Here is a 27,315-nt window from a genome sequence, read left to right as displayed (position 1 = left end):
TCAAAAGAATTCACAGAGGCAAATTTCATTCTTGGAAAATGGCTTTAGAAAGAATAGACTTAAATAGCATCAATATTATTATGGTATATGGCAATCAACATTTTCATTGCAGCACAATGTTGTATAGTAGTATCTTCTTGTATAAATGCGCATTACATTCGCCAGCAAGAACATTTTTCAGCTTCAAGGTTTAAAAAATGGAGGTGCGCATTAGATTTGATGGTGCATTAGATAAGAGTAAATACGGTATATAGGGCTGAAACTTCCAATTAATTGACTGTGCCAATGCCCATCCAAGCAGTGCCTTGCAGGAGCTATATCATGAGTGCCCTCCCTCCCTAGTATTATTATTTAGTACGGGGCTTGAAAACGTTGCTTGGAATCTTGGAGCCAGCTAAAAAAGTTAGGAGCCTGTTTTTTGTTTTTTTAACTAACAAAGCTTAATTTTCAACTACAAAAACACAACTCAAAGGAATTATAGCTTAACCCCTTCAGGATGGAGTCAATAGTGCACGTTCTGATCAAAACAAAACGTAAACAAAAACTGGAATTTGCGCTATATGTCTGTTCACCCGTAGTTCCCCTCTTTCAAATTATATGCACCCACACTTATTATATATCATTTTGTTCAGGAGAAACAGGGCTTTAATTTATCATTAACTATTCATATATGGAACATCATTTATTATGAGTAAAATAAAAAAAAATGTGAGAAAATAAGATTTTTTTAAAAATTGGCATTTCCGTCTGACATTTTAACTGTGAATGTCAAAAAAATGCACATATTTGTAATCAGTGATGTCTCACGAGTACAACAGTACCCCCCATTAACAGGTTTTATGTTGTTTTGGAAAGTTACAGGGTCAAATATAGAACATTCCATTTTCAAATTGAACTTTCCAGATTAGTAATGTTACCTTTGAGACGGTGTGGTAGCCCAGGAATGAGAATTACCCCCATAATGGCATAGCATTTGAAAAAGTAGACAAGCCAAGGTATTGAAAGTGGGGTATGTTTAGTCTTTTTTAGTAGCCACTTAGTCACAAACACTGGCCAAAGTTAGCGTTCATATTTGTTTTTGTGTGAAAAAAGCAAAAAACGAATATTTGGCCAGTGTTTGTGACTAAGTGGCTACTAAGAAAGACTGGACATACCCCACTTGCAATACCTCGGGTTGTCTACTTTTGCAAATTGTATGCCATCATGGGGGTAATTCTCATTCCTGGGCTACCATACGCTCTCAAAGGCAACATAACCAATCTGGCAAATTTCAATGTGAAAAAAATGAAATGCAAGCCTTATATGTGACTCTCTAACTTTCCAAAACACCATAAAACCTGTACAGGGGGGGTACTGTTATTCTCGGGAGACTTCACTAAACACAAATATTAGTGTTTTAAAACAGTAAAACATATTACAACAATAATATAGACCATAAAAGTGCAGTTCGCTTGTAAAAAATGAAAAAATGTCACTTTTACTTAAAATATCATCGTTGTAATACAATTTACCAGTTTGAAACACTAATATTTGAGTTCAGCGAAGTCTCCAGAGTAAAACAGTACCTCCTATGTACAGGTTTTATGGTGTCTTGGAGAGTTACAGGGTCAAATATAGTGCTTGCGATTTAAATTCTCTGCACTTCCTCCCTGTGTTGTCAGGCATGTCAATCAAATTTGAATTAATCAAATCACATAATTACGTTAAAAGATTATTTAAATATACACGTAGAATTTTAATATATATGCATTTATAGGTATTTAAATTCTACGTGTATACTAATGTAATCTTTTATGTAATTATATGTATTTATCTATATATATATATATTTGCGGTTATTTGTATTTTATATATAGATAGATATATATAGAATGTCATTCTAAGTGTATTTTGTTACCGATATATATATATATATTAATAACAAAATACAGTTAGAATGAAATTACATATGCATATATAATTTATATTAAATTTTGTTTCAATATTTTATTTATTTATTTTATTATTTTATTTATTTATTATTTTAATTCTACGTATTTATATATAATATATATATGTACATCTATTATATATATATAATATATATACATATTATATATGTAACGTCATTCTAAGTGTATTTTAATATTAATATATGTACTTATATTAATATTAAAATACACTTTGTATGACGTTACATATATATAATATGTATATATATTATATTTAATTTATTTTTAAACATGTTTATTTTATTTTTTTTACACCTCCTACCATCAGGGGGACTGTCTGATATTTCAAACAGTCCCCCTGCTGGCAGATCCATAGCCAGCTATAGGGGGCCATGTGATCGCTCTTTGAGAGCGATCACATGGCCCCCGGGGGCCTCATTTGCCGGAGGGGGGCTGCCTGGGCTGTCAGGCAGCCCTCCAGAAGAGGATCGCGGCGGAGGTAAGTACAACTCACCTCCTGGGGCTGCAAGCCGTTACGGCGTACCATGCCGTCGCAACGGCTTTAAAGCCCATTTAATGCGTGACGGCATGGTACGTCGTAACGGCGGGAAGGGGTTAATGTAATGGTTCTGGTGTCTACAGCATGTCACTGCAAGCTTTTCACTATAAACACTACCTTTCAGAGAAACAAACACACTCACTGACAGACACACACACACACACCCTGATAGTGACACACTTTCACAAATTATCTTACACACTCACAAATTATTTAACAAAAAAAAAAAACACCCAGCCTGGAATGGATCCTTTCCCTGGGGTCCAGTGGGGCTGCTGTGCTCCTGTAATCTTCAAGCTCTTCTTCCTCTGGTCCCTTGTGCACTGTTTAGGGATGCCAGGGCCACAGTGACATCATATCATGGCTCCCGGCATCACAGCAGGGTGCGCTAGGGAGCAGAGCACAAAAAACTCAAAGGTTACAGCGGTTTCCCTTGCCACCCAGCTCAATTTTCCCTCGGCTGGTCAGCCACTTCCATACTTCCTCAGCTGAACAGGCTGACAAGCACCCAGGGATTTGTCATACCCTGATTTAGTATGTATGCTATATGTTTGTATGTATGTATATCATTTTTTTTATTTATTTGAATATGTTTATTATTAGAATCTATTGGATTATGTCTGTTAGAGAATGTGATATATTGAATTCGTACTTTTACTTGTTGTGGTATATTATTGGGGTAAGGTTATTCCCATTTAAAAGATAGAATAGACTTGCGTGGCAAGTTTTATTTAGGTTAAAGCTGATTGACTAAATGTATTTTGATTTTAATGTTGAATTTATGTATTTACTTACATGTGGACCGTTAATAAAAATCACCATGGCCTTACAGAAAAACTTAAATGGCGTCATGTGTGCTTCTTTACTATTCATTATAGCATGTGCTGCTGTTTATGAAAAAAACATAAATAAATGAAAACGTATAACAGTCAAACACACTTCCAGTGACTACACACTTGGATGAATGACATAAGAAGTTTGAGCTGGTTCCTTTGCCCACTGAGATTGTCGTTTCTCTTCTAATGGATTTACATTCCCAGCTGACTTACCATTTACACTGACTAAAGCAAGGTAACCCATCCCATTGGTATACACAGTGTGTGGTTTATTATATGGGATTAATATTGATTGACTTGTCATGGGGCTGCTTTGCAGGAATAAAAAAGGTTTTGTATTGGGTCTCACAATGGTTTTTACAACCTCCAGCAGTCATGTTGTTTACTCGGGGTGACTTTTATATTTGTTCCTGTAATTATGTTTTCACACTAAGGTCATTAAACCACAATTTTTTAGTGCATCGTATGTTTCATGTTTTATTTGTTTCATTGATTTTTAGATTTTATCCAACAGTCAAAACTTGGCTAATTTAGCCTTGGTTTTGCAGTTTAGTCAATAATCCAGTGTCAATGTTTCTAAAGTATAAACAAGTAGGAACTGAGAAATTAGGCATGTTTTGCTTTGTTTTTTTCAGATTGCTAATCTTTCCTACTTCATTAAAAGAACTGAACACTACTTGTGAATTCCTCTTAAAATAGAAAGTACCCAAAAAACAAAGAAAAAAATAGAGGATGAACGTTGCATGAAAAGTACTTGTGAGAGTACCTTAAAATCTGCATACGTTCATAATGATCTCCAAACCACATATCTATAACAAAATATCTTGCCCCCAAAGAAAAGGGAGGTAGAATCACACAGACAATTAAAGGAACACTACAGGGTCAGGAACACAAACAAGTATTCCTCACCCTATAGTGTTAAAAACACCATCTATACCCTCTGGCCACCCTAAATATAATAAAATCTTATGTTTATTCCAGTCTGCTGCTGCCTCTGTCCATGATCTGCCTTCTTGGCTGACTTCATCAGAAATATTGATCAGAAGCCAATCTAATGCTTTCCCATAGGATTGGCCGAGACTGTCAAGGAAGCAGATCAGGGGAAGAGCCAGCAGAAGCCAAAAACAGCCCTGGCAGCATCTCCATCTTGAATCAATGTATCTTTATGATGAAAGTTCACTGTCTCCATGCAGAGGGTGGAGACACTGAAGGGCAGCACTGCCCAAGGAAGCACTTATAGTAGCCATCTGAGGAGTGGTCACTGGAGGAATCTCTAGGCTGTAATGTAGTGCTTACTGCAAAAACCCTGAAGGGAATGATTATACTCACCAGAACAAATGCAATAAGCTGTAGTTGTTCTGGTGACTAAAGTGTCCCTTTATAATAAAAAAAAAAGGGATTATTTATTAATAAACTTAAAACATTGTTCCAGGCTTGTTGTGACAGCACTGCTGTCTTTGTTAGAATGTTAGTTACAGATTAGTTGTGATACTGCAACTGTGTGTATGGTGTTTGTAACATCTATACTGTGTAGTCCTCAGGCACCTGTGACATCTACATTATGTGGTTCTGCAAGGTTACTGCATTCTGGCATTGACATCATGGCTTTATGAGGTAGTAGTAACATCAGTGTATGAATTTGTAAAGTAGTTTCAGGGTAGTTGTGACATCAATATTGTGTGCTTCTAAGACTATAGCAGCTTAGTTGCAACAAAATGTGTGTTGAAGCGTACGTGTGCCATCACTGCTGTGTGTCTATCATTTAGTTGCATGGCAGTTTTGATCTCAAATGTGTAGGATTCTACAGTTATTACTAGCCAATTGTGACATCACTGCTGTATATGTGTAAGGTGTTTAAAGTGTAGTTGTGACATCACTGCTATATGTTTGTAAGGTAGTTACACGGTAGTTTGGATTTTAAAGGGACACTACAGCTTACTGTATATGTTCTGGTGAGTATAATCATTCCCTTCAGTATTTTTGCAGTAAACACGTTCTTTTCAGAGAAAAGGCAAGAAAAGGCAGTGTTTACATTACAACCTAAGTATACCTCCACTTGCCACTCGTCAGATGACTACAAGAGGTGCGTCCTGGGTAGTGCTGCACACTGTGCAAAACTGCCATTCAGTTTCTCCACCCACTGCATGGAGACACTAAACTTTCCTCATAGAGATGCATATATTCAATGCATCTCTATGAGGAGATGCTGATTGGCCAGGGCTGTGTTTGGCTAGTGCTACCTCTGCCCCTGATCTGCCTCCTTGACACTCTCAGCCAATCCTAAGGGAAAGCATTGTGATTGGCTCAGATAATCACTTCTGATGATGTCAGCCAAGCAGGCAGATAATGAGCAGTTGCAGACTTGAATAAAAGTAAGATTTGACTATATTTAGGGATGCCAGAGGGAGACAGGGGGGCTAAATTGATATTTTAAGACTATTGCGTCAGGAATACATATTTGTGTGCCTGACCCTATAGTCTTCCTTTAATGTTGTGGGTTTATGTGGTACAGTTGTGACATCATTGCTGTGTGTTTGTAAGGTTGTTACAGATAAGTTGTGAAGTCACTCTCGTGTGACTAAAATTATGAAGGTTTAGTGTAATCTGATGTCTGTGTAACTAACTGTTGTGCAACAATAACATTACTGCTGTGTTTTTCTAAGGTTATTACAGGATATTTATGACGGACTCTGGTTCAGTTTCCTTCCCTCATAGGTCATGCTTTATTGAGTCTTGTTCCATATTTTCTTATTCTGCAAGTGATTTTGTTTTTTTAGATTTGTTTTTCTATTGTACCATTGGTTCTGGTAGTGTTTCTTTTCTTCCAATCTCCTAGTGGTTCTCCCAGCCATTCCAATGTCCTTCCGAGGTCCTCAAGCACATCAAGTGAATTATTTTGTAGCTTCCTTGTGAATACAATTTAGTCACCTGATAGCAGGCCTTGCAGCTTAGGTAGTCCGTACAGTTCTACTCACCATATTGAGGAAGAAAATGTTAATTTAAAGGACATTTTGTTCTCCTTTGAATTGGTGACATTTCCAGGTAAGCTAATTTTAACACCCCTAGTTAACATGATAATAATCACTATAGATTAGAATGGGAGGCTGATTTTTAATGAAGCCTCTCCCTAGTTTGGGAGGGATTTGTTTTCTGCTTACAGTGTATTAGCCGTAGATGCTTGAAATTCTTCCTGACAGCCAATAGAGACACTTCCTCCTCCATACCGAAACTCTGCCTGGGAGTCAAATCCTGCTAATAGCAGCATTTCATTGGAGGAGCACAGTTTTTGGTCACACATTCCAAATTCCAATCTATTACTTCTCTATGAGAAGCAATGGATTTTAGGAGATTGCGGGTGATGTCAACTTGGATGCTGACATCACCAAAGGAGGAGATAGAGGCTGCGGAAAAGGGAGTCCTGGCACTGGAAAAGAGGTGACTAAACTTTATTTTACTTAAAGGGATCCTCTAATCTAGGACCTAACAAATTTGCTTTGCATCTAGGAGCCAGCTATTAAAGTTAGGAGGCAGTTTTTTTAAAAACAACAAAGCTTTATTTTCAACACAAAAAAAAAACAATTCTTTAAGGGACAGTCTTTGGTATTTTGTGACATTACTGCAGAGTGTTTTTGCTGCAGCTAGGGTTAGAATTACATGCTGGGTGCCTGTAGGAACACAATTCTAAGGTGCCCCCTGTTCCCCAACCAAAAATTAAATAGTAGATATAGTGAGTTTGATTTATCAACTGGATGTTGCAGGCATAAAAACATATACAAAAAAACCCAAAACATATATTAATATATATTGTGTTCCACATGTTATGAACTACATATACCATAATGCTTTTACAGCCATAACGCTGGCAAAGCATCATGGAAAATGTAGCCCACACCATCTAGAGTGCCATGGTTGCCTACTCTTGATTTAGGTTTTACAGATCTACCTTACTAGTTACTAGTATTTCCAGACTTGCCTCAAGCCTCATGTATCAAGAAATATCGGGGTACATGCCGCAATAGCTCGCCACCAAAGCTAGCATAGGGTGTCTCAAGACTATAGCATGGTTTAGCATTATCAGATATTTGGTGTGACCACTAGGTGGAATCCTGCCTGACTACCTCACTCATGAGGAGGACAGCTATTGCTGAAATGGCATCAGACTGACCTGTGTTTGTAAGGCATTTACACAGCAGGTTCTGTCATCACAAAGTACACAAGGGGTTAATAGGTAATCTGCCATCACAAAGTACACAAGAGCTTAATAAGTAATATTTGGAGCAAAATTCATAAATGCACAGCTTTGAATCAACAATTATCCTGTAACAACCTTACAAACACCCAGGGAATGATGTCACACCTACCCTCTGATAACATTAAAACAGCAGTAGTGACATCATTGGCTAAGAAACATACAGAAGAGTTATTAAAAGTGACCTATAACAATAGTCTCATTGTAAATTCACAACTTATCTGAAACAAGCTTCCAAGCAGCAGTGATGTCACAATTTCTCTTTAATTATCCTAGAATCACAAAGCAATGATACCATAACTGAACTGCAACTTTTATACACAAGTGAAGGGCCTCAGGCTGCACAGTGTTGGGTGAACCATATAGTTTTATTGTTGAATACAGGACAAAACAAGGATAACAAATTTCAGCCTTGAGGCTTTAATCAGATATGGCCTTGTTTTTTACTGTATTCCACAATCAAACTATCTGGCTCACCCTACGTTGTGCAGCCTGTTGCTCTTCACTTGTGGTTATATTTGAAGGTTACCGGACTCTACCACAGACCTTCGGTGCTACTGATAAAAGTGTGCAACATTCTACTACTTGTCTGCAACCTTTATACACACACACACACACAATTGATGTCACAACTTGTCTGCAAAACGTAGATGCAACAAAAAAAGCCTTCGCAAAAAAAAAAACAGCAACAAAGTAATAATGACACAATTACCCTTCAGCATTAAACCCACATAGCATTGATGTCACAAATCGACAGCAACAATCTTAGACATAAGGGTAATTATGTTAAAACTACCCTATCCCAATCTCAGGAAAACACAGCTGTGATGGCACAACAAGCTGGCAACTACCTTAGAACCACACAAAAGATATGCCACTACACAAAACAGATCCAAGTCTGCCTTCTTCCCGTAGTGCATTCTGCTGCCATCTCTCCCCCACGTAAGTGATGCACACGACCTGGCCATCCACCTGATGTAAAACACGATTCATCAGACCAGTCAATTTTATTCATAGCTCCATGGCTCAGTTCTGATGCTCCCATTCTTGTTGAAGGTGTTATCGGAGGTGGACAGGGGGCATCATAGGCACTGTGACTGGTCTAAGGCTCTGCAGCTGAATACGCAGCAAACTGCAAAGCACTGTGTTATGACACCTTTCTATCATGGCCAGCTTAAAGTTTTTCAGAAATTTGAGCTTCAGTAACTCTTCTTACTAACTTCTCAAACGTGCTAGCCTTCGCTCCCCATGTGCATTAATGAGCCTTGGGAGCCCTTGACCCTTACACCAGTTCACCACTGTTGGTAGGTACTGGCCACTGCACATCGGAAACATGCCACAAAACTTGCCATTTTGGAAATACTCTGACCCAGTTGTCAAGTCATCACTATTTGGTCCTTGTCAAAGTCACTCAGATCTTTTCGCCCATTATTCCTGCTTCCAACACATGAAATTCAAGAACTAATTGTTCACTTGCTGCCTAATACATCCCACCCGTTGACAGGTGTCATTTTAACGATATGATCCATGTAATTCACTTAATCTGTCAGTGGTTTTAATGTTGTGGATGATCAGTGTATGTCGCAAATGACTTTCAACAACATAAGACTCATACAGTTTAGTTGTCTCAACTATCATGCAACAACTTTACAAACGCTGCAGTAAAGTCACAACTAGCCTTTAATCATCAGAGAGTCAAACAGTCATGAAATTGAAACTGTTATGAGCAGCCTGACAAGTACCGATGTCACAACTGGTATAACAACTTTAAAAATACACATCAGAAATATCACAACTTAGCTGAAACAACCTCACAAACAAAAAGGAGTCATGTCGCAGCCTACATGCAGCTAAACACATTGAAGTCATTATGCTGCTAAGAGACTATGGGTGCAACCCCCTTGATATTTGTGAGCCAGTTTAGGAGCATGTGTGATAAAACGTTGCTTTTGCTGGCACCCAGGGAATGTTGCATCCTCAAATGCATTGAAAAAAGGGAATTTATGATTCTACATGATCAATTGTTGTGATCAAAGCAGCACTGTCACCCCATCTTAAAAATCAGTATTTAGGATGGGGGTGACTTTTCCAGGGCTGCACCTCTTCTGTGGAACTCCCTTCCCTTCTCCGTAAGAATTTCACCCAGTCTCCACTCATTCAAAAAAATCACTGAAAACTCACTTCTTCAAGAAAGCTTATCAATTAAACTGTTAGCAGGTTTGTATCCAGGGCCGGCCTTAGGGGTGCGCGAGCTGTGCGGCCGCACAGGGCGCCATGGCAACAGGGGCGCCGGGCGGCCGACATAGCTCGCACTCAGTCACTCACAGGCCGGCCCGAGTCATGTGCAGAGCAAGTCAAGTGCATTGTGCTGTGCACTTGACGTGCAAATGATGAAGAGAGCAGCGGCCGGGAGAGTGAGGAGGTCAGGAGCACGGAGGAAGAGCATGCTCCGCCTCCACAGTCATTCGCGGAAGGATCCGCACAGTGAGTGTGAGGGAGGAGGTCAGTGCTGGTATCAAGGTCGGCAGACTGGGACACTGTCAGGAGGGTCCAGGGAGCAGCACGATTTAATGTGAGTCTGCTTATTCTTGTTGTAAGTATTGTTTTTCTTTTATTAAATAGATTGTTGTTTTTGTGTGGGGGGTGGGGGGGGGTTTGCAGAACGGGAGCAAAGGTTTTCTGGCTGGGATTTTGGGGAAGGGGTTTTGTAGAAGGGGAGGGGTTTTGGTTTAGGGAGGAGCAGAGGTTTTATAGAAGGGGTTAGGGTTTTGGTGTAGGGAAGGTGTTGTAGAAGAGGGGGCAGGCATTTCTGGTGAAGTGGCAGGGGAAAGGATTTTGTGGAGGGGCATGGGTTTTGTTGAAGGGGGAGCAGGGGGTTTGTAGAGGGAACAGGGGCTTAGTATAAGGGGGGCAGGAGTTTAGTATAAGGGGGCAGGGGTTTAGTATAAGGGGGGCAGGAGTTTAGTATAAGGGGGGCAGGAGTTTAGTATAAGGGGGCAGGAGTTTAGTATAAGGGGGCAGGGGTTTAGTATAAGGGGGGCAGGAGTTTAGTATAAGGGGGGCAGGAGTTTAGTATAAGGGGGGCAGGAGTTTAGTATAAGGGGGCAGGGGTTTAGTATAAGGGAAGCAGGAGTTTAGTATAAGGGGGCAGGGGTTTAGTATAAGGGGCAGGGGTTTAGTATAAGGGGGGCAGGGGTTTAGTATAAGGGGGGCAGGAGTTTAGTATAAGGGGGAAGGAGTTTAGTATAAGGGGGCAGGAGTTTAGTATAAGGGGGCAGGGGTTTAGTATAAGGGGGCAGGGGTTTAGTATAATGGGAGCAGGGGCTTAGTATAAGGGGGCAGGGGTTTAGTATAAGGGGGGCAGGGGTTTAGTATAAGGGGGGCACGGGTTTAGTATAAGGGGAGCAGGGGCTTAGTATAAGGGGGCAGGGGTTTAGTATAAGGGGGTCAGGGGTTTAGTATAAGGGGGGAAGGAGTTAAGTATAAGGGGGCAGGAGTTTGGTATAAGGGGGCAGGAGTTTAGTATAAGGGGCAGGGGTTTAGTATAAGGGGGGCAGGAGTTTAGTATAAGGGGGCAGGGGTTTAGTATAAGGGGGTCAGGGGTTTAGTATAAGGGGGGAATGAGTTAAGTATAAGGGGCAGGAGTTTGGTATAAGGGGGCAGGAGTTTAGTATAAGGGGCAGGAGTTTAGTATAAGGGGGGCAGGAGTTTAGTATAAGGGGGCAGGGGTTTAGTATAAGGGGGCAGGGGTTTAGTATAAGGGGGGCAGGAGTTTAGTATATACGGGGGCCGGGGTTTAGTATAAGGGGGCCGGGGTTTAGTATAAGGGGAGCAGGGGCTTAGTATAAGGGGGCAGGAGTTTAGTATAAGGGGGCAGGGGTTTAGTATAAGGGGGGCAGGGGTTTAGTATAAGGGGGGGCAGGAGTTTAGTATACGGGGGCCGGGGTTTAGTATAAGGGGGCAGGGGTTTAGTATAAGGGGAGCAGGGGCTTAGTATAAGGGGGCAGGAGTTTAGTAGAAGGGGAGCAGGGGTTTAGTATAAGGGGGCAGGGGTTTAGTATAAGGGGAGCAGGGGTTTAGTATAAGGGGGCAGGGGTTTAGTATAATGGGAGCAGGGGCTTAGTATAAGGGGGCAGGGGTTTAGTATAAGGGGGGCAGGGGTTTAGTATAAGGGGGGCACGGGTTTAGTATAAGGGGAGCAGGGGCTTAGTATAAGGGGGCAGGGGTTTAGTATAAGGGGGTCAGGGGTTTAGTATAAGGGGGGAAGGAGTTAAGTATAAGGGGGCAGGAGTTTGGTATAAGGGGGCAGGAGTTTAGTATAAGGGGCAGGGGTTTAGTATAAGGGGGGCAGGAGTTTAGTATAAGGGGGCAGGGGTTTAGTATAAGGGGGTCAGGGGTTTAGTATAAGGGGGGAATGAGTTAAGTATAAGGGGCAGGAGTTTGGTATAAGGGGGCAGGAGTTTAGTATAAGGGGCAGGAGTTTAGTATAAGGGGGGCAGGAGTTTAGTATAAGGGGGCAGGGGTTTAGTATAAGGGGGGCAGGAGTTTAGTATATACGGGGGCCGGGGTTTAGTATAAGGGGGCCGGGGTTTAGTATAAGGGGAGCAGGGGCTTAGTATAAGGGGGCAGGAGTTTAGTATAAGGGGGCAGGGGTTTAGTATAAGGGGGGCAGGGGTTTAGTATAAGGGGGGGCAGGAGTTTAGTATACGGGGGCCGGGGTTTAGTATAAGGGGGCAGGGGTTTAGTATAAGGGGAGCAGGGGCTTAGTATAAGGGGGCAGGAGTTTAGTAGAAGGGGAGCAGGGGTTTAGTATAAGGGGGCAGGGGTTTAGTATAAGGGGAGCAGGGGTTTAGTATAAGGGGGCAGGGGTTTAGTAGAAGGGGAGCAGGGGTTTAGTATAAGGGGAGCAGAGGTTTATGTAGAATGAGTACAGGGCTTTTGTAGAGGGTGGCAGTGGTTTTGGTGGAGGGGGAAGGTTTTAGTGATATTATGTGTACATTGCTGTATAGTTGATATATATATATATAATGATAGCATGTGTTTTGTTAAAGGGGGAGAAAATACTTTGTAGAAGGGTGGGCAGGGGTTGTATTAAAGGGAGAGCAGGGGTTTTGTAGACGGGGCAGGTGTTTTGTAAAAAGGAGGGCAGGGATTTTGTAGAAAGGGAGGCGGGGGTTTTGTGGAAGGGTTTTGTAGTAGGCGGAACAGGGCTATTGTAGAAGGGGCAGGGGTTTTGCTGAAGGGGGGGCGCCATATGTTGGGCTCGCACAGGGCGTCTGATCACCTAAGGCCGGCCCTGTTTGTATCCCCCACTCTCCATGACTCCTCTCCTGCAACTGTCAAAAATTAACTTCTAAGCCCTCAGTGAATACTTTTCTAACAACTTACTTCATACCCCTACTTTTACCCTTTGTGTCACTATACCCCACTCACTCTAGAATGTAAGCTCATTGAGCAGGGCCCTCCACCTCTCTGTTCCAGTTCCTATAGTCACCTAAATTACTTTTGCTAAATAAAGCAGTTTTAGTGTATAGATCATTCCCCTGCAATTTCACTGCTCAATTCGCTGTCATTTAGGAGTTAAATCACTTTGTTTCTGTTTATGCAGCCCTAGCCACACCTCCCCTGGCTATGATTGACAGAGCCTGCATGAAAGAAAAAACTGGTTTCACTTTCAAACAGATGTAATTTACCTTAAATAATTGTATCTCAATCTCTAAATTGAACTTTAATCACATACAGGAGGCTCTTGCAGAAAATCTTAATTAAACAGAACTTGCAATAAAGAAAGCCTAAATAGGGGTCTCTTTACAGTAAGTGTTTATGGAAGGCTGTGCACGTCACATGCAGGGAGGTGTGGCTAGGGTTCATAAACAAAGTGATTTAACTCCTAAATGGCAGAGTTTGTGTGAAGTATTTGTGTTTGAATGAAGGGGTGTGTTTGTATATTTTTTTTTTGTTTGAATGCAGGGGTGTGTGTATGTAATATTTGAGTTAGATTTCAGGAGTGTGCTTGTATGCTGTGCTGGTGTTTGACTGCTTGGATGTATGCACATACACTACCACATACATACATACATCCCTACACAGATACACATTAACACACAGATGCATATAAATACACCAACACATACACACAAATTCATATAGACACCGACACACACACACACACCAACATATACACACATGCACCCCGACACACACAAACATTGATACATGCCCACACCGTGACACAAATACACACACTGACATAAAAACACACACCCTGACACACAGACGCACGTACACAGATGTACACCGACACATATATATACATATATATATACATACACACACACACAGATGCACACCCTGACACACACACATTCACACACACACAAGTGATTTTTTTTTCTTTTATATATATCTCCAGCCACCCTCCTTTCAGCTTACCTTCTGTGCCAGGACAGTGGCTTGGAGTTCTGCTGCTGTGGGAGTGAGAGGTCTGGAGCTCTTCATGCGCCTCTCCCCTCACATTGTGGTTGCTTGCTCCCGTGCTGCCTCCCTGCAGGATGCTGGGAGGAAGTGACAGGCTGTCAGTTCCTCCCAGCCGGCCGGCATTACAGGGATCCAGTCGCGGTCTTAAAGGATCGCGGCACCCGACCGGGCACCTGTTTAGCAGTAATGTTTCCCCGGTGCTATAATCATAGTACCAGGGAAACATTCCGCGGCACGCCTGTGTGCGGTACACAGTTTGGGAACCTCTGCTTTAGAGGCACTACTAGGGGCAGTGTGTAGGAATCCTTAAGCCATGTGCTTCTGGGAGTGACATGACAGGCCAGCCAACTTAGGAATACACTAAATAAAAACCAGATGTAGGAGGAATTCAGTCTCTTTGCCTTACCTGACTAAACCTAAGATGTAGTACCAGCTTCCGACTTAACCCCAGCCAAAGGGGTGGGGCCTTGTAAGTAATATGAATCCATTGTAACATTTAGCAACTGTTATAGCCTTTTGTAAGGAATATGTTGTAGTTATTGTATTGTATAATTCTTGTAGTACATTTACATTCTGCTAGCATTGTTTACATGTTATTATAATTATATTAAACATACATTTAACATTACAACGTTTTGTGTATTTTCTATCCACATATTCAACCATAATACCACGAACTATAAAAAAAAGAATATTGTTACTTATTGCTTAATTATAATATATTAATTACAAGATTAATATTCATATTTAAGGGGCGGGGCCGGACCGCCGAGCTGGAAGGTCGCAAGCAAGATCTGCTCCTGCAAGATTTCTAAGATTAAGGCATTACAACATGACCTACAGCGCAAAAGCGGACCAACAGCGACAGACCTCAGCACATGGAGCACACTGGACCCAGGGAGAGGCTGGCTCATCGAGCTGCAGTCCCCTGGAAGAGAAACCAACAATGTTTCAGTCGGGGCCTTCTCTGGTGGTGAGCGGGGTGGACGGCCGCTGCCCCGCTACCCTACCAAACAGCGCCCAGCCAGAGGCCCAGCTCTGAGTCGACCAGGCCCTGCCCCCCCCCCCCTATGGACCGGTGGGGGTCATCCCGGTCCTCACCCGACGGCCCCGACCACAGCACCACAACCAAGGCACGGTCACAACGTTACAGTGGTCGGCGGACCGAGCGCAGCAACTAAAATGGCGGCCGCCATGTGCTTGAGAGGCAGGGGTACATCCTGCTCTCTCCCCACGCCAGTAGTTCCCAGCGACCCGTGTCCTTCCGACCTCACGAGGTGGATGAGCGGAGTGACCCTCACCTGTCCCTGCAGCTGCCCAAACCGGGGGCGAGGTGTGAAGCCCCATCCACACTACCGACAAATGCTACACCGAGGGGACGAAGCACAACGACTATTCCTTCCAGAAACAACTACTCTTGCCGACAGGCGAAGCAATCCTGCAGCGAAGCTGACCTCACACTCACCTCAAATCCGGCCAACATCTTGGAGACCAAGGCAAACCCAGCGGGGAGAGAGGCAGCAAGCTATCACAGACGCCATCCTGCACCGTACCTCGGAGAACACTAGTTCCCTGAAACATGAACAGGGCAGACCCAACCTACCTCGATGGCAACTTGAAGCCTGCATACATGGAACCCAGCTCTCTGACCTACTGGACACTAACCCCCTGCTTCATCAATATAGCAGAGCGGGCATCAGCTAACAAAAAGACTGCTCCCATACATGTGACCCCAAGACCACCATGCTGCCGACCCCTACCTGCCGTGGAGCCGCCGGAAGCCTCGATTAAACAGGATGATATCCTCAGATTCAACATGTTATTAACCTATGACAGTCCTGTCTCTCTCTCTCTTGTAAACGCATCTTTTGCTATTGTCATTCGCAATGTCTACTCTACAGAATCACTCAGCATTACTCTAACATGTATAACAATGTGCCGTTAATCTTATTGCACCAACTGTATTATTGGAACATAAGCTCGAGGACTGCTGTTGGGGCACCACGAGCCTGCATGTTATTCATTCACAGCACAATAAAAATAAAGAATTAAAAAAAAAAAAAAAAATATTCATATTTAAGTCACGGCCACAACATTCTAACACAACCGTGAGCATAGAGAAAACATACAGGGAAGTGGAGAAATTAAAGAGTACAACATTATGATCTTTTTAAAGAGCATTCAATTCTATCTATGCGTCGTTTTAACATATGTGCTAGCAAATGTATAGATTAAAAGAAAAAACTTTAAAAACAGGTCTTTCTCCCACTGTCAATTAATTCTTCAGCATAGACTCTACGCCAAAGAATTGACTGACAGTGGAGAGCAGAAAAGACTTCCTACAATAGCATCCACCATACATAGCAACTAATTAAACTAAAACAACCTCACATACACACAAGCACAGCTGTGATCGCTCCCCTACAAAAGTGCCTTACAAGCATATAGCAGTGACATCATAGTGGCATCACAATTTTTCCTTTATTTTAGAATTCCAAAGCAGTAATGTCACAACGTGACTGCAGCAATCTTAGCAGTAATGTTACAATCAACCAGCCTTAGAGGCAGTTATATATGACATCTAACATTTTATTATCTTAGAAACACACAACAGTGATGTCACAATTAGCCTGCAACAACCTTAAAGGGACACTCAATCATCAAAAGAATATAGCCTCCCTACATACTGCCTGAAAATAATTCACATTTTAAACATCTCTTATTGCACAGTGTGTTTAATTTATAAATTATCTCTGCTAATTGCCCACTACTGCAGCCTCCTATGTGTGATTCCTCCTATGTGTGATTACAGTTAATTAACAGGACACTATTGGCACCCAGACCACTTCAGCTCATTTAAGTGGTCTGGGTACAGTGTTCCTATTTCACTTAGTGCTGGAATGTAAAACATTGCAGTTCCAGAGAAACTGCAATGTTTCCATTGCAGCACTAAGTCTGCCTACAGTGGCTATATACCAGACAGCCACTAGAGGGGCTTCCGGAATGGACGTCCTCTCGCTGGACGTCCTCACCCTCATCCCACATCAGCTATTTCCCCATAGGAAAGCATTAACTCAATGCTTTCCCATGGGGAGGCCCTAATGCAAGCGTGGCACTTGCCGTGCAGGCGCATTAGAGCCACTTCATCGGCAACGTCATTTCAGTAATGGGTCTCCGGCACTGGGATCAGGTAAGTAAATAAAGGGTTATAACCCTTTATTGACCACCGCGAGAGAGGGGGGAGGCAGAGGGAGCTTTAGTGCCAGAAAAACAGATTTGTATTCCTGACACTATAGTATCCCTCTAACAGAATATAAGAGCTTCTAAAGTAAACACACTGTGCTGCAAAACTAGTTGCAATGAAATTAAACGTTTTATATGGAGGCAGTGTGAGTCACAGTAAAAAATAAAATAAATAAAAAATAGTTCATTGTCCTAAAGTTGTTTTGATGCTTAGAGTATCCCTTAAAAATCACACATCAGTAATGGCTCAACCAACCTACTGGCCTTAAAAATAATATAATAAGTAAATGGCAGTAATCCACAATGCCCAACATACTTAGCTTGGCATGTGCTGCTCACATCAATTTTCAATGTTTTTTTTCTTTAGTTTTTCCAGTATAGTTGATAAGCAGTGGATTGCGGTAATCTCATGACACAACTGCAAAATGTCAGCGAAAATAGTGGAATTGGTCAAATTGATACAACTCAACATACATTTTGCGTTTTTGTTGTCTAATCTCCACAAGCCACTGTTTATTTTGTAAGATTTTAGCATTTATTTCTGTAAAGATCAGCATACAATAACAAGTACAGTTGTTGACATTCATCTTAATAGCATGGGTCTAACATTATTACAACTGAAGGAAAAAAAATATCAGCCTTGTCCACTGAAACACAAACACTTGTTGTGTTTCTGTAGATGGTAACCAATTACCTTATAGCTACAATAACACTACCAAATTACTGACAGCACTTTCTGACATCAAATTAAGTGTCTTCTGAATTCCCTTCAACCAGTGTGTGGCCTGAATATAATGGTCCCAAGGATACAAGTGTTAACCTGCTTACCTGAGAAATAATGGGCAGTTTGCCCTGTCCCACACTACACGGGGCATCTTGAGATTTTGTGAAAAGAGAAGGTAAGGGAGAAGGAGACCATCCAGCCATGAGGGGTGAGCGCACAGGAAGACCATTGGACACTCAGGACACTAAAATGAATAAATAAAAAAATGTATAGAACCTGGTCCATCAATAAATTCCATAATGTCTACAATTGCCCCGGGGAACGTTCTGCCACCATACTATGACCTAAGTAATATGAATTGGTCCAAATGACACAGACACCTTTAAACGATTGGCAGATTCTGTCCATTAGATACCTACATGTGAGAACCTGCCAAGTTTGCCCCAGAGGCTTTCTGTTTTGCAGCTCATTACTGGGTCCCTGTGGCAGTGCACAAAAATGTATATTTTTTTTTTATTCATTTTACATCAACCTAAATGAATTAACCCTCACTATGTCAGATTTAGCCCAAAATGACTAAAACACCACCAGGCTGGTGTTTCACAAGCTTTCATCACAAACTATTAATAATAGCATACAGAATGTCAATATTTGGTGAATAACTACTTTTAATGGAATTACTGCATAGAAAAGGCAGAACACATCCACAAAGGACAATGTTACAGTTTTAGAACCCTGGAAAAAAATAAATAAATAAAAAAATAAGAAAGCTGCAGAGGTTTACATGAATCGTGACATTATCTGATTGTTTGTTTTCTCACCGGTTTGCCACATGACTTTAATCTCTTTGTCTTTGTAATTAAATGTATCCACATTACATCATTGTCACAGTTGTTATTTCTGAACAACAGAACAATATCTTCAGTTTGATCCCTGATGACAGTGATTATATAATTTGTCCTGACAAGTGTTTTTAGCATGCGAGTCTAGAACTGGGGCTTACAACAGACTGAATTTACACAAAAATTATTCTGGAGCACAGTGCTAACATTTTATTGCTGATTTGTTATTTGTGAAGCTCAAAATTGCGACATGAATCTGTCATGATTATTCGTCATATCATACGAATGGAAGAATAAATTCACTTTAACTAAAGGAGGAATTTTACATTTTTTATCTGATTAATCTATGAAAAAATGCTTGACCTTGCTTCTACTCTACTGCTTGGGTGAAACCAAGTTGAGTTAAATCAACACTGTCACTTCCCTGGATTTGTAGTATTATGCTTACTTATCTCTATGTATTTGCGAGGTGGGAAAAATAAAAGTAAATATTAGAAATATACACATGTATCCTGCAACTACGCATCTCTGTCTCAGCAAAAAAAAAAAAAAAAGATTTTACACAAATTAAAGGGATTTTTATTTCTTTTATTCAAACGTGTAAATCCCAGAGAAGTGATAGTTCTTTATGAAATGAAAATACTTCACTGGAGCTATATCACTAATCCAAAGTGGCTTAGTACCTGTTGATGTGGACCTCACATTAAAGTTTACAGCATTGCACAAAGAAATGTCTCATTAAATAAGGAGCCCAATCTACCTAATGGGGTCTGTATTTCCCTTACGATTCATTTTAATGTATACAAATAGTAAAATATATATAAAACATAGGCTTGGCTAGACTAGAGAATACTTTCTGTACTGTACTGCTGGCTTATTATGTTGATAACAGGATTTTGGATTGTCAGTTCTTTTAGAAGGACCCGGTTAGTTGCAGTGCGAGTTAAGCAACGCAGTCACAGTCAGTGTTCTGGTCATAGAGGAGTGTTTCATTCCACATAATATTTTGCCCAACAACATCAGTCTGATCAGTTAATTCCTGTAAAAAGGCAGAGTTTAAACAGCAAAGCTTTTTAATTGATGGTAGCACCTGATAGCTGCTTCCTGCAGAGAAAACAGCAGTACTATTTTATTAAAAATTAAAAAAAATTAAAATAAGGGCTTTGATTTTAATAGTAGTTTATACCAGATACCAACTGGGATTTGACACAGGTGCAGTGCAAGTACACTCATACAAGGTGAGATCTCCACATAGGGTGTGTAAGGTGGAGGTTTCTCACCTGATAATATTACACCATCTGACGTTTTATCCCCCCAGATTGTCATTGGAATCATACCCCTAGGAGTGTTGGAGGATTCTGGAAGGAGTGACTGCATATTTGGTGTGGACTGTACAATTTCTGAACTAATAAGGAACTATTATGTAAATTTCAGGATAATACGTATATATATACATATATTTGTCTCTACATTGCTAAATTCTATTCCAAATAAGTTCTGCCAATTTTTTATTCCTACAAAAGAATATTTTTTCAAGTTTTGTGCGCTAACTCACTGTTTTCATTAATTGGTAGTTTATTTTAAATCGACAATTAATTGCAAACGTATTACACTGGTAATGATAAGTGAATTCATATAATTCATATAGCCTCACCGATTTAGATGCTTCTCGGACTGTGGCCATCTGACCACAATGAAACTGTACATGCAGATAGAGGGAGCATAGCAGTTTAACAACGACCCAATGGGAGACTCTTTCAATTAAAAAAAAAGATACAGAGAAGAGATTAACTGAAATATACTGGTGTGAATCACACAAAGGGTATACAAAAATAAATAAATTTTTTGCCTACCTCACAAACATGGACTCAAGGTTAATCTACCTGGGGGACAATAATTAAGTAGTCATCTCTCATGGGTGCAATTCTGCAGTAGATCCAAACTACCATGTGCACTTGAACATACAAATCAGTACACACATCCGCAACTATACACTTTAATACACCCACACAGTCCCATACACATAAAATAGACATGCACATAAAATAGGTTTCCACTGCAACTGTAACATGGCCAAGCTTTTAATGGAGGCTGCATTCTTGCATGTGTGGACCAGTCATCCTAATCAATACATTTCTGGCAATCGACCTCAGAATGCCAGAATTTTACTAATAATGTTGGCAGGAGCACACATCACAGGCAAACAATGTTCTTAAGACTGTTAGCCTCAACAACCACAGCAAATAAGGGTGAAATTGCAGCCAAGTTTTGGGCCAGGACACAAGCATCATAGATAAGTATGTCCAGGACTCAGATATACCTCATCATTCCAGGGTGGAAGAAATTAAGGGGACAGAGATACAGTTATGAACGCACCACATAATAGTGTATTCTAGTTCCAGACAGGTGCTATGATGACAGCAAATCAACATGCAAAACATCACAGAACAATTTTTCAAATGCATATAAAATTAACTCCAATAACTACAGTAAAAAATACTGTAGCATAAACTGCAGACTTTTTCCAATCCTCTAATAATAATATAAATAATGAGGAATTTGCTCTAAAGTTTAATGCCTTCCTAACTAGAAGACAAGAGTAATACCTGAGAAGCCAAGGAGAGAGAGACCGATGAATCTGTCCCAGAATCTTTAGCACCTCAATGTGAACCTTTCCACTGCAAGTGGATGGCAGGCTTATAGCATGTGTGTGTTTCAGAGGTTGCTCCATTGTGAGATCCTGATTTATTGCCAACTGCACACTAGTACCACAGAGATATAAAATAAAGATGGTTAGAAGAATAGAAATAGGCAGTAAGAGATATTTTTAGTTACACACTTACAGAGTTGTTTGCTAAGGCCAGAGTAGCCGAACTGAAAGTATAACGGACTTAGAGAATTGTTCCAGTTTGGCTATTGTGACCTTAATTTTGAGATTCACTTTGAATTTACCTTTAATTCTCACTTTCGTGAATAACCCTGTATGATTGGATAACCTCCCAACCTGCCTTGAGAAACAAATACCCAGGAATAGAAATAATGTTGAGAGGGCCAAAGGGACTGCAAAATCTGGAGATTGTTTACATTATACAACAATGTCTGGATTTTGCAATTAAGGCCCCAAACGGCGTGAACGTGGTCTGGATTTCAGATGGATCTAACACCACTGGACAACTGAAATCTGGACCCGAATGCTTCAAATCCTGGCCTGAATACTTAAAATCTGGGCACAGATATAAACAAAATCCAAACTATTTGCCCGCTGGCTGTTGGCACTGACAGTGGGCAAATAGTACTTTCATGAAAAATAGCACTTGCAAAAAAAGCTAGTGAATAATAATTTGTTCAGCCATTTTGACCTTAAATATGAAATTCACTTTGAAGTCTCCCTTTAGTGAATAACCCTGATGGTGTGTGTTTCAACCTGGTAAAAATCCATACTGCGTTTACAGTCCTTTAGTCCAGCTAGTCCTGCCTATACAATGCCATTTCTTCATTAAAGGGACACTATCGGCATCCAGACCACTTCAGCTCATTAAAGTGGTCTGGGTGCAGTGTCCCAGATCTCTTAACCTTGCAAAAGATAAATTATTGTAGTTTTTAAGAAACTGCAATAATTACCTTTGTGGGTTCACTCCACCTCTAGTGGCTGTCTACTGAGGACATCCAGTGTCAATCGAAACCCCATAGGAAAGCAGTGTACAATGCTTTCTTATGGGGGAAGTCCTATTGCAAGTGCTGCCATTGCCACACATGCGCATTAGTTCTCCCCCACCTGCGGAGCCCGAGTCAGCGCCAAGCGACATCGTTATTGGAATGGGGTAAGTCACCAAAGGGTTTTTAACGCCTTCTGCACCAGAGGGGCTACAGTGCCTGGAAAACAACTTTGTTTTCCTGGCACTACAGTTTCTCTTTAGAGCCATTTATCAAACTTCACAAAAGTAGAATCCTTCATTCTTCAAGATAACACAAATGTTGTGGGTCCCACAACTAATTTGCCCACCCAGTACAGAAAGTATTGCTATACTGCACCTGAAATACATTTTCTAATCTGAAACAAAAGCCTTGATCAATTTGCTCACAGTTCCACATGAAAATAGAGATAAACAACACGTGAAATGAGAAGCATACCTGGGGTGTTTAAAAATTTTCTCAGGCAGATTGGGGGACAAGTCTTCATCTACTGAACATTCCAGTATGAAGATGAAGCAGCATAACCTTCTAACTAGCCAACCTCGAAATCTACAAAAGAAAAGACAAATTGTACAAAATACTTTTTTTTTTTGAAAATCTTATTCTTCATAGCAGTTATAAACATTGTCAGTTAAGGTAATATGGGAATTAACAAAGATGCAATCCAATGAGAAAGAAAAATTATACAGCACAAGAAATTAAGAAATTCTAAATAAATGAGTCTGTGTGATGGGGGAGAAAAAGAAGGTTTAAGATTGCTCAAAAATGGGAGAAAGACTGAGGTGGGGAAAATAGATCATATCCAAACTAAGAAAACACAGCTTAAACAAATTTAGTGAACCTGCAAATGAGGAATGCGGACAATGAAAAGATGGCAACTCAAAACAGATCCGCCAGGAAAAGGTATGGATCTAAAAGAATAAGTGGTACAACTGAAAAAAGAATAACTAGAAGTAACATAGGAATACAGATATGATGGCATACAGTATGTATAAGAGGGTGACCTGTAACCACATCCACACACAATCCCATACCTGGTTTCCTCCTCTGTAATATGCAGTGCATTACGGAAAGCCATTTGATTGTACCTCTTGTAAGAGAAGGTTTCCTGAAAGCAAAAAGCTATTTTAAAAATAAACTTCAGCTAAAACAAACCAGTATAAATATGTAAATTGACAGACATTTATTGCTCCAGCAATATCTAGGAATGTGGCAGATATTCTTCAAAAAAGTCATAAAAACGTCTGTGACCTGGTATTAAACACTCACCAAACTTTTTGGAGTACATATTTGGCATGGTTGCCCCACAAGAGGTCGATAGTTTCCCTGAAATGGAGATACTGTTTCAATCTTTAATCCAAAACCCAAGGACCAAATTCTGTTCTGGAAAAAAAAAAAATAAGAAGCATAATCAATGGATATATTACATTGGCCTTGTTTGGGCTGCCAATTAGTGTTAATGGACGAGGAACTGTGTGTGACATTAGAGAGAACTCTATGAAAATAAAGATCATGTGATACGGTGTTAAGGACACCGTTGTAGGAGAGGACAAAACTTCACTTTATTTGTAGGCAAAACTATGTCTAGTAAAGGGGTAGCTAACCAATGGCAACAAAGATTTTGTAGAAAATATCACAATGTGCAGCCATGCAAACATCAAGTAAATAAATGTAATGTAAACGTTAAGTGTAATTATGAGTATTTCTAGCTCTAAATAAGAAAGAAAGAAAAAAAAATCAAGTTTTACATGGAGAATTGTACTGATATATATATATATATATATATATATATATATATATATATATTTACATAAATCATAAAACAAAAATCCACATATTTAACTGTGGATTTTAGAAAAATACCAGAAGGAGGACCAGAACAAAACCAGAATAGGAGAATATATTGTGTATCCTAAATAGAGATATTAGCATGAATAGCGATTATTTGTGTGCACATGTGTATGATTGGCACAAATGGTGTCTGGGGAAGATCCAGAAGGATAATGTCAATGTATCTCATATACAAAAAATATGTTCTTTTAACTATAAAGGCATAATCTATGCATTGTTCTCCAAAACTGCTAGCACATAAGCATTTTTCTTGTGGAATATGTGACACGTGGATGGGGATACTGAGAAAGGAGACAGATACAGTAGGAATTTTAACAGTTGGTTTGGGACAGATGAGTGTTAGACACGAGAAGAGGTTTGGGACAAAAGAGGTGTTTGGGAAAGTGAAAGGAGACATGGGAAGTGAATTATAACACTGAATGTAAGAGACACTTGAGTAAGACTTGGAGGGAATTGAGACAGCTGGAGAAGGCACAGTGAGAGGGGAGAGTTAAACATGATGGTTAAATATTTTAGGAATGTGTAAAAAAATACTAGAGAATGATGGAAACACCACAAACGCCTGTCTGCTCCAAGATGTGTGTGTCAATTCACCCAACAATGCCTAAATGCTTAATATTTCAAGCTGTGGCCTCCCAACAGGAAAAATCAAGAGAATACTTAAAGGACCACTATAGTGCCAGGAAAACAAACTCGTAGACTATGTAGTCCTTAGGTCCCCCCCCCCCCCGACCCTCATGGCCCCCCTCCCACTGGGCTGAAGGGTTAAAACCCCTTCAGCCACTTATCTTTCTCCAGCGCCGGGCTCCCTCAGTGCTGGGGAACTCTCCTCCTCCTGCCGACGTCAGCGCCGAATGCGCAATGCTTTCCTATGGACGTCAGCATCCTCTAACTGTGATTTTCACAGTGAGAATCGCGGAAGTCTCACCAACAGCCACTAGAGGCTGGATTAACCCTGCAGTGTAAACATAGCAGTTTCTCTGAAAGGGTTAACACTAGAGGGACCTGGCACCCAGACGAATTCATTGAGCTGAAGTGGTCTGGGTGCCTATAGTGGTCTTTTAAAGCACCAGAAGAACTACAGCCTTGTCATCACTTTATTGTAAGTAGTCAAACTGTTTTGGCTTACCTGAGGTTTACAGCTCTACCTCCACTACTTCCGAAGGAGAGACAAAGCTATTAAGCAGTAGCTTCCATTAGTTCTCTGGAGCTAAGCAATGCAGTGCAGAATTATTAGTTAACACGTCACCAGGTTTATGGAGGTAGTGGAGCCAGGGAGAGGCATTTGTGGGCTCTAGGTACCACTTACAATGGGGAGGCAACAGGGCACTTGGTGAAATTCAGTGTAACAGAAGAATAATAAATTCTTCTGAAAACCAAAATTTTCCCTGACTGAAAAACTACACTGATCTAAACCTAAAAAGGGCCCCAGCGGACGCACGACCCGACAGAAGTCACTAAGGCAGTTAGAACAGATAGGGGGGTAGGCGACCCACTGGCCTTCACCACACACTGACCCATACACCGGATAGTACAAGTACTAGCCAAGCACATGACCACGCCACTGGGGAGGCATATCACCCCCGCAAGTCCACTCTTCATGGAACCGCCCCACACCCATTGGGGATACCAGTGAGAGGAAGGGATGGTGGGGGGGGGGGGGGGGGGGGAGGGGAGGGGAAGGAAGAAATAACGTACACCCCAGGGGGTAAGTGGTATTACGGCTATAACAACTACCCCTCTGACCTAACGTAGTAGAGACCTGCGTCTCTTGCAGCCCATGCCTACTGAAATGGAAAAACGAAGCCTACCTATCCACGGTCAGTAGGGCTACACACACGGCCTCACCTTGAATACCAACACCGTTCTGCAAGGTCCAGACCTCACCTCACGCTTGAATCCATTAGACCCCTGTATCTGACACGGTCGAATAGGGCGAGGGGGGGGGGGGGGGGGAGATGGAAGGGAGGGAGGGGGGGGGAGGAGGAGAGGAGAAGGGAAGGGAAAGGGAGTGGAAGGATAATAGACACGAGAGAAAAGATACCTATGCCATGCGGTGACCTGCGTGTCGCCATTATCTGATTGATTGTATACCAATTCCAAATGCGATTACCAATGTTATAAGCTGTCGGGACCTGCGTGTCCCTACCGAAGTTTACTCAAGGTTAAATAACAATATGAACAACAAAAAACTTCAATAAACATATATTTACAAAAAAATAAACCTAAAAAGGGTAAAAAAAAAATAATTCAAAGGCAATAATTTGCAAACTTAGCCATCAAATATGTAAATGGAGAGCTTTCAGTGACCTTGGCCTTTGCAGGATTTTGTAATGCAGGTAATTTTGTTTCCATCGTAATGTTTGTATGATCTGCAGGACAGAGTCTGTAAAACATATAAAACAAACATCATAACAGTTAAAGGAAGAAGCCGAGATATGCAATTGTATGTTCATATGCCAGATCTTAAAAGAATGCTGTAACGGAGGGTTCCCCCTCTCTGACATGAGCTAAACAGTGCACTGAATAGTTCAGTGAAGAGAGCTTCTTACTCGCTAAGAGCTGTAGTGGAGGTGGGAAGCAGCACCCCTATCGGAACCCAGGTAAGAAGTCATATTAAAACTAAAACAGATTGGTTACATACAATAGGGCCAGGGCACTACTGGTCCCATAACTTCAACAGTGCTTTTTAGTGATTATGGTAGTTGGCGTGTTTTCTTATTTAACTGCTTTCATTCCTGCAGCATTTAATGCTACCATAGATATTTTTTCATGCGCAGACCCAGAGCATGAACTATTCCCAAAAATCCTACCCTTTACAAGCATGGTTTTCTACACAGTAGAGCCTTAACATATCTGAATAAGAAGTAATTTTGTATTTCTGCAATTATCAGGGAATAACAAGTATTT

The 27,315-nt window shown here is 40.9% G+C and overlaps 1 protein-coding gene across 1 annotated transcript in view; it reads right to left on the bottom strand.

Moving 5' to 3' along the window:
• Positions 1 to 27,315, bottom strand: part of GPAT2 (glycerol-3-phosphate acyltransferase 2, mitochondrial) — a 74,947-nt gene that overhangs the window by 32,888 nt on the left and 14,744 nt on the right. The window contains exons 2-8 of the mRNA XM_063448625.1: positions 26,716 to 26,791; positions 23,824 to 23,937; positions 23,589 to 23,662; positions 22,993 to 23,103; positions 21,468 to 21,623; positions 20,516 to 20,615; positions 18,124 to 18,263 (exon numbers count right to left, since the gene is read on the bottom strand). Of these exons, the coding sequence (XP_063304695.1) occupies positions 18,124 to 18,263; positions 20,516 to 20,615; positions 21,468 to 21,623; positions 22,993 to 23,103; positions 23,589 to 23,662; positions 23,824 to 23,937; positions 26,716 to 26,760 (740 nt within the window). The 5' untranslated portion in view covers positions 26,761 to 26,791. The remainder of the gene's footprint in view (positions 1 to 18,123; positions 18,264 to 20,515; positions 20,616 to 21,467; positions 21,624 to 22,992; positions 23,104 to 23,588; positions 23,663 to 23,823; positions 23,938 to 26,715; positions 26,792 to 27,315) is intronic.

The sequence above is a fragment of the Pelobates fuscus genome, chromosome 3 (assembly GCF_036172605.1).
Source record: "Pelobates fuscus isolate aPelFus1 chromosome 3, aPelFus1.pri, whole genome shotgun sequence".
Taxonomy (NCBI): Eukaryota; Metazoa; Chordata; class Amphibia; order Anura; family Pelobatidae; genus Pelobates; species Pelobates fuscus.
The sequence above is the reverse complement of the archived record's forward strand: the minus strand, read 5'-3'. Positions and strand labels throughout refer to the sequence as shown.